This window comes from Poeciliopsis prolifica, unplaced genomic scaffold, assembly GCF_027474105.1.
Source record: "Poeciliopsis prolifica strain line A6 unplaced genomic scaffold, Auburn_PproV2 SCAFFOLD042, whole genome shotgun sequence".
Taxonomy (NCBI): Eukaryota; Metazoa; Chordata; class Actinopteri; order Cyprinodontiformes; family Poeciliidae; genus Poeciliopsis; species Poeciliopsis prolifica.
Genome location: NW_026562417.1, coordinates 33,721 through 45,784, shown reverse-complemented (window position 1 = coordinate 45,784; position 12,064 = coordinate 33,721). Strand labels below are relative to the sequence as shown.

The following is a 12,064-nucleotide window of genomic DNA, read 5'->3' as shown; positions in this document are numbered from 1 at the left end:
CGCGCCATCTGTTGAAAGAACATTTTTAGTGTAAGAGTTGATGCTCAAAGGAATGATAGAATGCTTTAATGTCATTTTCTGTAACTTTATTGTAGGCTTGAGAACAATGTTTGTGAAGGTGTAGCAAAACGTTTGGCAGTTGTTACTAAAAATTCAGAAGGTAGATTAATTATGCTTTGTTTCTGTACATCTCAATGCACTTTAAACATTATCATTATACAAAAAAAGAACAGGCGACCAGTCCAATCAGACTTTAAAGTGATCCCATCAGTTAGCTGCATTATTCGTTAAATCAAGTTTCTAGGCAATGCACCCAAGGAGGGGAAACTCCAATGGAAACAAGGATTTATTACAGAGAAGGGAAATAAATACTGCTCCTGGAACTGCTTATGCTTTTACTCATGTCAAATAATCCTGTAGCGAATGCACACCCCCGATACCCCTGAGCCAACAAAACCCTGTGGATAAATAATCTCTGCAGAAGACGTCTCCTCTTCTTTGAAGCACAGTCCAGCTTTGCTCACTCTGGGGGCTTCTTCTTGGCCTCCACGTCCTTCTTAAAAGCTTCAATTTTCTTGGCTATGTTGGGTACCTGAGAATATAGGTTAACACTGGCAACAGAACTTTTAAATGGAAATAGCAATTAGCAGGAAAGAGAAACAGCATTTGTCACATTTCCAATTCTGTCCTGTAGTTAATGGGATAGGCCAGGGTTTCGAACTCATTTTGGTTTTGGGCCAAATCGAGATCATAAATGCTTTTGAAAGGGCTGCATGTGGCAGAATGTATTTATAAAACCCCTTAAGCTGTTAAAAAATATGAGCAAATTCTTATAATTAAACAAAGAGCCACATAAAAAGCCTCTGGCCTTCAGTTTGACAAACGTGGGACAGGGAATAAAGTCAAGAAATGTCATTTTTAATGAAATAAGCAGAACTTACTTCATAATTTTGAGCAAGATACATTCCCACTACATTCCCCAAAGTGAAGCCAGCCTGCAAACAAAGAAGTAGAGCTATTATTCTTTTTCATGTTGGGTAATGCAAAACACACAGCGTGTCTGCTCACTTTAACTGTGTACAGCAGAAAAATAAAAAACAAAGGTATGACAGAAAACAGCTTTTACACAGAAAAACTCTGTTACACCAACTTGGTAAAGCAAACTCTTCTTTAGATCACAGTTGACAAAATTACCAACTGATTCATAAACAGACAATATATCCACTAAACTAGATCTTATTCACAAATGATTAATATATATTCAAACAAAAACATTTTACAGTACATACCTAAGTTAATCTTAAAGTTAATTTACTCCTCTTTCAGATTAAATTCTTTATCTAAAATCTATTTATGGCATAAATATTGCTAGTAGTATACATATTTTGATGTGCCAAAACTCATTCCATCCTCTAAAGACAGAATCTCTTAGGTATTTCTTCGCGATTGCTTTTCAACTGTCAAGCAAATATTTTATTAGCATGTAGCGCTAACAGTTACCATTTAAGCTACTACGGACTTGGCAAAACTATGGGCGTCAGGCGTCGACGTGGAAGTATAACTCACCAGAAACTGCAACATGATGACGCAAATAAGCGTATTAAAGTCCTGCTCCTGTTACATAAACGTTGTAGTCCAAAGCAGGTCGGCGCTTCCAAAGTTAAATGATCCAAACCAGCTAGCTAACGAAGCTAGCCGTCCACCAGAGCGCATGCGCGTGACGAGCTTCGGCGCTTGTAGTCCTTTCAGCCGTTCTCGGTGGAAGAAACTGCAACTCCCAGACCTCCACGCGGTATCTGTTGTCGCAATGGTGTTTCCGGGGAGACATTGAATGACTTTGGCTCCATCTCGACATAGAGTCTCTTTAAAACCTATCAACCAGCAAACATGGAGGCTCTTATCCCCGTGATAAACAAGCTGCAGGACGTGTTCAACACCGTGGGGGCCGATATTATCCAGCTGCCGCAGATTGCAGTGGTGGGGACTCAGGTAAAAACAGCTGTGCCTGTGAGCTTTTGGTGATAGCAGCTGTCTAGTCGTAGCCCTGTCACCTTGCTTCAAACGCGCACGAATGAACCAGTATCACAGTGTTTGGTTTCATCACATCCTTGAAAGAAGTGAGATTTGACAAAACCGTTTATTTTTTTTATGATTTATTGGAGCTGATGCGCATGATAAAATCTGCACACTGCTAAATGTTGTCAGCCCACAGTCTTGCAAACATCCCAGCTGGCTGAATGTGTTTCTGATGTGCTCGTGTCTCCAGAGCAGTGGGAAGAGCTCGGTGCTGGAGAGCCTGGTGGGCCGGGACCTGCTGCCCCGGGGGACCGGCATTGTGACCAGGCGGCCCCTCATCCTGCAGCTGGTCCACGTTGATCCTGCAGACGGCCGGAAAAACGAGGAGGGAGGTGAGCGCCTGCAAGACACGTGGTGTCCAGTCAGTAGAGAAAATACTGAATGCAGTAACGAACATAAACAAACACAGGTTTTTGAGTTTTATGGAGTTTTGTATGTCAGGATGCACTTTGCTGCCTCATTGTAAATCCAACAAATACAATGAGGATATACAATAAGTGTGGAATCCTGATCCTGTAGAATTAGATGGTTTCCCCACATGATTGGATTAAAGCAATCAGTTTTTCTGACTCTCTCACTCTTTTCCGAACCACATGCAGATGCAAAGCAGCGCCTCAGAGTTGCAGCGTTCCAGGTTTTCTGAAGTTTTAATAGCTGAGTTTAGCGTCTTGTATCCTCTCCCATATTCATAGCTGCTTAAATAAACCACCTGGTCAGATGTTGATCCTTGCATTAGTTGGGTTTGATTCATCTCTTGTACCCAGCAGTTAAGTTTTTTCTGCTTTTGTTGTTGTTTTTTGTTTTTTCTAATATATGTCTGTGACTCAATTTCTCATTGTGTCTCAGATGTGGAGGAGTGGGGGAAGTTTCTACACACTAAAAATAAGGTATTCCTCCACATGATCCTCCATAGTGTGGCCATCTTGGTCATGACTTGTCGTGACGCTTTCCTCCCTTTTTGTTATTTATTTATTTTTTCCCTTTTCGTTTTTGCAGATATACTCAGATTTTGATGAAATCCGACAGGAAATTGAAAACGAAACAGAGCGAGTGTCTGGGAACAATAAGGTGAGACGGAGAGCTACGACCGAGGTGGTGCGTTTGTCTGTTTCCTGGTGGCCAAAAAGTTACTGCCATTAGAAAAACAAATGAAAAGCAAAATGTCGCTTTAGCCTTTTGTTTGGGTTTGATAAATCGTGTACTATTCTACCACAGAGCCTCATTCAACAAAATGATTGATTTTTGAATCAGTTGTTTAGTCATTGTTTTTTTTTTTGTGAGTCAGGGGAAATTAAGAGATGCTTTAAATTTCAGGATTAAAACTGTAATGGTGCGTATTTCTTAACAGGTAGACGTTATAACTCCTGTAAAGTCAATCCAACCTCTGCAAAGGTTTAACTTGTGACCCTTCCTACGTTGTGGATGCAGACCTTCGACTTAACTGGATTTACACCAGAGACGCTGATTTCTGATTGCCAGCTCTTACATTTTGAAACCGAGTTAAAGTTCCTCCAAGCTCCAAGAAAATAGGGCATCGACGTAGTAAGCTAGGACTGTGCTAATAATAATAATATTAATAATAATAATAAATAAGATGGCAGTATTTCATAAGCGGCAAGGGTCGGGAACATAGTAGAAAAAAAATGCAAAGGTAGGAAAGACTGAAATAACGGCACCTTTTAGCAAACAAACAGTTAGCTGGACAAGCCGTATAATATAGTCTTTACTGCTATATTCATGTTTATTATTCATAATAAACATGAATATTTATTATTCATGTTCCCACGGTTCTTTAAATATTATTTCTGTTTACATTTCCCACAGTACTTTAAAGGCCATTCATTATTTTATTTTTCTTTTACTAAATAATCTATGGTGTTAAATTTTTTATTTTTTTGATCACATATACAAAAATCATCAATTTAAATAGACTCATAGACCAAAAATGTTTTTTTTTTATTTTAAATTATACAATTTAAAATTCTTAATTCTATCTATTTTTTAACATATTTTCCACCTTTGCTGACTAAACATTAGTTACAGTAGACGTTGGTCTCATAACTAAAAGCCGTTCTATTGAGTAAAAGTCACTGGATTGTTACTTGCAAATGAAGCGGCTGTAAAAATATCATTTGTCAGTAATGATTAAATTAACTGATTAAAAGAAGTAAAAGTCTCCATCTGAATTTCCCATTTCTTGAGTCGCTGTCTGGAGTTTTGTGTCTAAAGTTGATTCTGACGTTTATTTAGTTATTTAGCTGGCTGTCTTTTGGAAATCCATTTTTCAAGTGTGGCTTCAAATGATTAAGTTGTGAATATACTGCTGGAGAGAAAAACAAAGACCCTCTAGAGAGAGGTATCTGCCGCCTGGCAGACGAATGGCAATTTACTCCTCATCTGATCGCAGCCGGCAGGAGGATCTAAACTCATCTTGCCGCTTCTGATTCTGTGATTCTGTTCCTCTGCAGGGAATCAGTGATGATCCCATTCACCTGAAGATCTTCTCCCCTCACGTCGTCAACCTCACACTGGTGGACCTGCCGGGAATCACCAAGGTAACCCGTCCCGTTTCCAGCTCCCGCAGTACCAGCCTCTCGATCGCTCTGTGAAGGAAGCTGACACCGGCTCCTCTCCCTTCTGGATCCGCCCCTCTCCAGGTGCCTGTGGGCGATCAGCCCAAAGACATCGAGATCCAGATAAGAGATCTGATCCTCAAGCACATCTCCAACCCCAACTGCATCATCCTGGCGGTCACGGCGGCCAACACGGACATGGCCACCTCGGAAGCCCTCAAGGTGGCCCGGGAGGTGGATCCAGACGGTATGAAAGCAAAGCGTGACCTTTAAATGGCGGCAATCCTCGCTGAGCTTCCGTTTTGAATGGATGTGAATCAACAGGCAGGAGGACGCTGGCCGTGGTGACCAAGTTGGACCTGATGGACGCCGGTACGGACGCTATGGACGTCCTGATGGGCAGAGTCATTCCTGTTAAGCTGGGGATCATTGGAGTTGTGAACAGGTGTGAGCAGCAAAGTGGCCATAATGCCCAATAGGCAAAAATAAAACAATCTTTTCATTTTCTTTTTTCTCGTAAAATCCAGAGTTCATAAGAAGAAGCTAAGTTGTGAGACTGAAGGAAAAGAAAGAAAACTGATGTGAAACCATAACCCTTAATTGTGTAGAATCTGCGTTACAGACAATCTTCCTAGTTTTGCAGATCGTGGATAGATTGTTGTCCTTCCAGATACAATGTTATCATTCCTCTGCTCTTAGCTTAGCTTCAGTGAACTCAGGCAGACGTCATTGTCGTACAATGATTTCTTTCTGTAAATCTTTCCGGTCTTGGACCCTCAGGAGTCAGCTGGACATCAACAATAAGAAGTCAGTGGCCGACGCCATCCGCGACGAGTATGCCTTCCTGCAGAAGAAATACCCGTCGCTGGCCAACAGGAACGGAACCAAATACCTGGCCCGGACCCTAAACAGGTGAGCTCACCTCTGGGAGAAATGGATCAGCAATAATGCAGTGAACAAAAACGATAAAAGTCCGTTTTTAAAAGTTATTAGCAGCATAAAGAGCAGAATCAAGCTGCTCCCACTGCCGTGCTTCATGCCTTTTTTCCACTGTGCCTTTACTGCTATTCTTCAAATAGATAAACACATATTTCATCAAACCAAAAACATTGAAAAAAGAGCTTAAACTGCAGAAATTTTTGCTATTTTAAAATGTTTTTTTTATTTATTTGAGTGTAAGAGACATTAGTTGTTTAATCTACTGATGGAAGTCTGACTTTGTAACGACTCCTATGTGTCTCTGAATGTTGCATAGACCAAGGTGAAACAAAATATATGCATACACAAATTAAGTATTTTTTTTCCAAGCTAAACATCAATTACAAAACAATGCAATTTTTTTGAAAATTATTTTTATTTCTGATATACAAAATATTGACTCATTATCTGCACCTCCTACGACGTTTCCGGCTCTGAAGCAGCTGATGTTGCTGCAGGCGGCTCTGAGTCAGCTCTCACATTTTGTGTTTGTGCTTAAGCTGCCATATTCATCAGAGAACACGAGGTAACGCTGCATCGCTCCTTCTTCCCAGAGCCGTCTGGGAATTGCTACTGTCTTGTCATTTAAGGCCAGGCGCTCTCTGCCCTTTCCTCTGCTAATGTCAGGCTACTGATGCATCACATCCGAGACTGCCTCCCGGAGCTGAAGACACGGATCAACGTCCTGGCGGCCCAGTACCAGTCCCTGCTCAGCAGCTACGGCGAGCCTGTGGAAGACCAGAGCGCCACCTTGCTGCAGCTCATCACCAAGTTCGCCACGGAGTACTGCAACACCATCGAGGGCACGGCCAAGTACATCGAGACAGCAGAGCTGTAAGTAGCGGCTCCGCCACACGGTGGTGGTGTCGAGCCAGTGAGTGTGAGGAGAGCGGATCGGATCAGCTGCTCCGGTTTCTGATTTCATTTTAATTTAACCTTCAAGACGAGATGAGACGACTTATTTTGAACAGTGAGCTGTTCAGAAAATATCACACACAGGGGGACAAAAATAACTACAACCATTCTCATACTGAATAAGTGAACAGTTTTTAAAAGTCACAATTCCAACTTTTTCTGGTCGATAATTTTTGTTCCGGAAGTTATTGTGATGAACGATAATATTGTTGTTTTCAGGCCATTTTTTAATAATTGTACATTCTCAAAGATCAGTAAACATTAAATTCTAATGAGTATTTAGCACTACATAGATTTTAAATCTCCAAAATAAGTGAATACGAAATAAAATGAATTTTGAAGCGTTTGTAAGCAAAATTGTTGAGACCAAAACGCCAAACTGAAGTTGGTGATATCTATAGTTTCATAGTTTATGAATCTGTGTGAATGGAGCGATGGCCAGTTTACAAGTCGAGCTCACGAAAGCTGTGAGTCGGGATGCCGCAGCGTTGACATGACGACCGTCTCCGCCTCCTGCCGCTGCGTTTCAGGTGCGGCGGGGCCCGGATCTGCTACATATTCCACGAGACGTTCGGCCGGACGCTGGAGTCCGTGGATCCTCTCGGAGGACTCAGCACCATTGACATCCTGACCGCCATCAGGAACGCGACGGTGTGTTCACTTCCTTCCGTCCAAACAGGAAATGACAAATAATAGGGCCGGAAGAATGGATCGCCATTGATTATTGGAATAATTGTAATTAGTAATCGATTAATCATCAACTGGAGTATACAGTGAAACATCCAACTGTAATTAAGCAAAAACTGTCCAAGTTAAAAAAAACAACTCCTTTGTCGATAAGTGAAGCTGAAGGAATGCTACGTTGTTGCATTTTAGACAATAAAATGAATTAGTTGTTTATTTGTATTTTTATATTCCACGAAAAAGACTCAAGTGGTTAAATGACAAACCTCCAGAATTCGCCACTTTTTCAAATGTATTTGATTAATCTTCAGAATAGTTGATTTATTAGTCGTGGCCCTGATAATGAAGCCGTCCCCCGCCATCCCCACCGCCAGGGCCCGCGGCCGTCCCTGTTTGTGCCTGAAGTTTCCTTCGAATTGCTGGTGAAGAAGCAGGTGAAGCGCTTGGAGGAGCCCAGTCTGCGCTGCGTGGAGCTGGTTCACGAGGAGATGCAGCGGATCATCCAGCATTGCAGCAACTACAGCACCCAGGTAGAAAACACCCATTCTGTGTCCTAACACACACACACACACACACACGTTTATACCGTTTTATCTGTCAGGAGCTGCAGAGATTCCCGAAGCTTCATGAAGCCATCGTTGAAGTGGTCACCTCCCTCCTGAGGAAGAGGCTCCCCATCACCAACGAGATGGTACGAACCTCCGCCCGCACGCCTGCGCCTGATTGGCTGCAGAGTTTAGGACGGGTTCTTCTTCCCGCTGCAGGTCCACAACTTGGTTGCGATCGAGCTGGCCTACATCAACACCAAGCACCCAGACTTTGCAGACGCCTGCGGAGTCATGAACAACAACATCGAGGTCCGTAGCCACTAATTTAATCTGACTGGAAATATATATTTTTTACAGTTTTTTTTTTATTTTTTTAATTTGTTTGAATTATTTTATTTTCTAGGAGCAGAGGAGAAACAGGATGAGAGAGCTGCCCGCCGCAGTCCCCAGGGATAAGGTAAACTTTAGAGTGGGGTTTCTGAAGGCAGCTCGTTTGCTCTAATATTAGGGTTGGAATCTGCAGCGTCGGCTCACAGCGCCACAGCGAGACGGCTGGCAAACGCGAACGGCTCCGGATAGTTTCCGTCCAGGAATCTAATCCTAAATCTCCAGGCTCATTCTCTCAGACACTTCTCAACTTTCCACTGCCAGCCTCGTCTTTTTTTTTCTTCTGTCTTCTCAGAGCCTTTTTTTTTTTTTTTTGTTTGTTTTTTTTCCCCCCTCCTCTCCACTTCCACGTTTCTGCCCTCATATTCCTGCTAGTCTGTTGGCAAAGGCCCGGCAGGCCCAGCTGCGGTTTCTGGCGAGCCCTCTCCGTCCAGGACAGACGTGGACAGTGCCAAGGTGGACACAAACTGCAGCCTGCTGGCTCCGCGCCCGGCCGGCTGTGGGTCTGATGGTGCTGCACGGACGGATGGATGGTTAGGTGGATGGATGTGCATGAGCTGCTGGCATGCACTGTGATCTTTGTCTGCTGATGTGTTGACGTCCCTCAACATGATGGAACTTGTTCTAACAGCTGTGTGCGTGTTGTTTTTTCTTCAACCAGGAATCCCTCCAAAAATGATAATCTCCTTCTCTTCCCTGTTTCTCCAACTCAACACTTTTCAATGCTGCTTTTTTTGTTGCTTCTTTGATCTCAGAAAGATCTTGAGGTTGGGATCACGTTTTGGGTTTTATTGGTGAATTTGAACAGTTTTATTTTTTCCTAATTTGACATATCCAAATCAGATCTGATTTGGATATGTCAGGTTTAGTGTCGGCCGATCGGATACTGAAAAACGTTTCTGTCGTTTACATTGCCGACTTTATTTCAAATTTAATCACTGGTATGTCATCAAATATATCAATATCGGATTGGTGCATCTCTAATGAAAATTACAGACTTCAAAACTCAACTGTGCATCGAATGCTAATTTTTTCCCCATCGTGCCTGCTGAATTTCAACCTTGTTAACGATACGTCTCTCGGATCAGGAACCTGTGGTGCTGATTAAACTTTTTTAAATCCAGACATCTGCAGCTGAAGGACAAACGTTGGGTTTCGTTTGTTTTTTTGAACCCAGTTTGAGTCAGGTTTTTGTGGCTCCTTCTATTGCCCAGCTGTTATTTTATTTCTGCTTACCAATATCAGAAAGCTGCTTGGATCCGTTTTTATAATGTTGGACCGCAGTAAATTTTATCCCCATTTAAAAGCAACTAGGTTCCCCCACAGCATGACTTTGCCATTGCCCTGCTTCACACAAACTCAGTCGTTTTGACTTCCAGTTCTGGTTGACCGGTTTGGTTTCACGCCACTTAGTCTTTGGTTGCTTGGGTTCATTCTCGAGAGTGTTTTAATCTTCTTGGAGCATAAATTCAAACCTGCAACAACCACAAACCAAGCCTGATATGCAGGATTAACTCAGACAAATAAATTAGATGCAGGCCAACTTGTTTGTTCCACCAGAAAAATTTTTTGTGAATCCTTGTTGCTGTCCTAACTATTTTGATTTTGACCCTTGATGTGTGTGTGTGTGTTAGGCAGCGGCTGCAGGGCCTCAAGGTGAGCAGGACGGCACCGGGAACTGGAGAGGGATGCTAAAGAAGGGAGAGGAAACGGCCAGCTCCGGACCAGGAAGTCCACTGAAAGGAGTTGTTAACTTGCTTGATGTGGTAACCAAACCTCAACCTGCAAAGCACATTGTTGGATTTCTTTTTTTTTCCCCTTTCTTTCGACTTTTTATAAGTGAACTCCTTTCATTGTTTGGACCTTTTGGTTTGCTTCCGCAGCCGGTCCCGGTTGCCAGGAAGCTGTCGTCACGGGAGCAGAGGGACTGCGAGGTCATCGAGCGCCTCATCAAGTCGTATTTCCTCATCGTCCGAAAGAACATCCAGGACAGGTGACTGCTGAAAATCCACTCTCCTGGCCTTCTGCTGACATGTCAAACAGGAAACGCTTCACTTTGAAGCATAAAAAAACCTTTCTACTGTTAAGGGATTATTTTAGGGCGACACCAGTGACATCATGTCTTTTTGGATCTCTGTCCGTTTACTCTAGTGTACCAAAGGCAGTGATGCACTTCCTGGTGAACCACGTGAAGGACAGCCTGCAGAGCGAACTCGTTGGACAGCTGTACAAGTCGGGGCTCCTCAACGACTTGCTGACCGAGTCTGAAGACATGGCCCAGCGGCGGAAGGAGGCTGCCGACATGCTGCAGGTAACATGCCCCGCCCCTCCAGTGCAGTCAAGCACTTCCTGTTTTGATTTCTATTATTGATTTGTACATTTCCCTCCAACAGGCACTACAGAGGGCCAGTCAGGTGATCGCTGAGATCAGGGAAACACACCTTTGGTGAAAAAGTCATGGTACGTCCGGATAGATCATCATGTCTGAACTTGGTCAAACTGTACAATATGTATCATGTGAGCGTACTTGAAGAAAAAAAAAAAAACAAAGCTTGCACTGAATTTGTTGGACATTGTAAGGAACTGTGTGATGGCATTCAAACTGAACGTTAAAAAATAAGCATTTCCAGCCTTTTTCCCTGAAAAAGTAGCACTTGTCAAATAAGAACACTGAACTTCTGTTTATTTTTTTTTTTGCACTATTGTCACACTGTATTGTAAAGCAGGTCACAGTAACTATCAGGTTTATTTATTGTCATTTATTTAAGTTTACATTTGCTGCCTAGATGTGAAATATCTGTAAGGCCTCTGAAACACCGAATAAAGAAGTATTTTATTGCCATTAAATACAACAAAACACAGAAGTTGTGCTTTATTTCTGTCAACTTGTGTTTTGATGCGAAGCCAACAGCTGATGAACTTCTCGCCTTTAATTTATACATTTTTTTTTTTTTACACATGATCAAATTTTTAATCCTATTTATAGATTCTAGTGCCAGGTTGACTTGAAGAGCTTTTTTCCCCTAATAAAAGTGGAAACTTCTACAGAATTTAAAATCTGTTTAAATTTAAACAGATTTTTTTTTTTTTTTGTCTAGCGTGACAAAAAAGCAAAAGTAAATTTCAAGGCTATTTCTTCATTTCCTCTTATTTTTTTCACATTAAGGAGCTGAGTATTACAGATACAAATACACAGGAAAAAGCAAAATCCAGACAAGTGAAAGACGGTGCTGGCAGACCATCACGACTGCACTGATATACGAGTAAAATCAGCTTTTTCAGGAGTACAGTGTTACTTACTGCATTGATGGACGTCGAAATAATTCTTGACTGAGCTCTATCATAAAGAAAAGGCAATTCGATCTCCGAAATGAAACGTTTATTGTCACTGGTTGTCAAAATGCCGCGATAGCTGAGGAATGAAGAGATGTCTGACAAAATGATTTCAACTCAAAGCCTACATGTCAAAATTGCAAAATGTTTCCAAAAAATAGAGGTGGACAAAAGTACTAACTTCAAAGTTGCCATGACGTGTCAGATGAAGAAATCAAACAAGTGAAAACATACTGTACCCCGATTGACATCTTTCTATACAATGAGTTTTACCTAATTTTTGACATACTGTAGTGTGTGTCAGTTTAGTGGGAGTGTTTTTTTTTTTTATTTGGAAAAATGAAAATTTTTTCATAGTAAAATTTTATGATTTTTTAAAATTTTAATGTGAAGTCAGAGACGTTATAGTAAAATTAGGATGACACGGTATGTCTTTTGGACCTTTTCGACCTCCACTACTCACGCTATGACAAAGTAGAGTACTGGAGGTCAAAAATGAAAAGAAAGTGCCTAAGTATATCAAGGCGATAACGTGTCATAAGATGACACGCTATGACATAGCATCCTATG

At 41.9% G+C, this 12,064-nt stretch overlaps 2 protein-coding genes across 3 annotated transcripts; one reads left to right on the top strand and one right to left on the bottom strand.

Moving 5' to 3' along the window:
* Positions 1-71: 71 nt before the first annotated feature.
* LOC129376110 (short transmembrane mitochondrial protein 1) lies at positions 72-1,734 on the bottom strand. The gene is made up of 3 exons (XM_055055582.1): positions 1,567-1,734; positions 942-995; positions 72-592 (listed from the first exon to the last, which is right to left on the bottom strand). Exons 1-3 carry the CDS (start codon positions 1,579-1,581, stop codon positions 521-523), a joined length of 141 nt encoding a protein of 46 aa, XP_054911557.1. The 5' UTR covers positions 1,582-1,734; the 3' UTR covers positions 72-520.
* A 44-nt stretch (positions 1,735-1,778) lies between these two features.
* LOC129376109 (dynamin-1-like protein) lies at positions 1,779-11,025 on the top strand. Of its 2 annotated transcripts, XM_055055581.1 has the most exons (19): positions 1,779-1,989; positions 2,267-2,408; positions 2,923-2,963; positions 3,073-3,144; positions 4,545-4,631; positions 4,734-4,896; positions 4,974-5,094; positions 5,430-5,561; positions 6,255-6,461; positions 7,073-7,193; positions 7,601-7,756; positions 7,828-7,917; positions 7,991-8,083; positions 8,178-8,231; positions 8,537-8,617; positions 9,796-9,927; positions 10,045-10,154; positions 10,313-10,472; positions 10,555-11,025. In XM_055055581.1, exons 1-19 carry the CDS (start codon positions 1,888-1,890, stop codon positions 10,609-10,611), a joined length of 2,121 nt encoding a protein of 706 aa, XP_054911556.1. In that variant the 5' UTR covers positions 1,779-1,887; the 3' UTR covers positions 10,612-11,025. The 2 variants fall into 2 exon arrangements, with proteins under 2 accessions (XP_054911556.1, XP_054911555.1); XM_055055580.1 differs by lacking the exon at positions 8,537-8,617 and having other exon boundaries at positions 1,780-1,989.
* The last annotated feature ends 1,039 nt before the right edge of the window (positions 11,026-12,064 follow it).

Coding starts and splice junctions, on each gene's coding strand:
- LOC129376110 (XM_055055582.1), bottom strand. Junction 593..941: donor ATCTTGCTCAAAATTATGAA/GTAAGTTCTGCT, acceptor CTATATTCTCAG/GTACCCAACATAGCCAAGAA.
- LOC129376109 (XM_055055581.1), top strand. CDS start 1,888: ATGGAGGCTCTTATCCCCGTGATAAACAAGCTGCAGGACGTGTTCAAC. Junction 3,145..4,544: donor GAGTGTCTGGGAACAATAAG/GTGAGACGGAGA, acceptor GTTCCTCTGCAG/GGAATCAGTGATGATCCCAT. Junction 10,155..10,312: donor CGAAAGAACATCCAGGACAG/GTGACTGCTGAA, acceptor CGTTTACTCTAG/TGTACCAAAGGCAGTGATGC.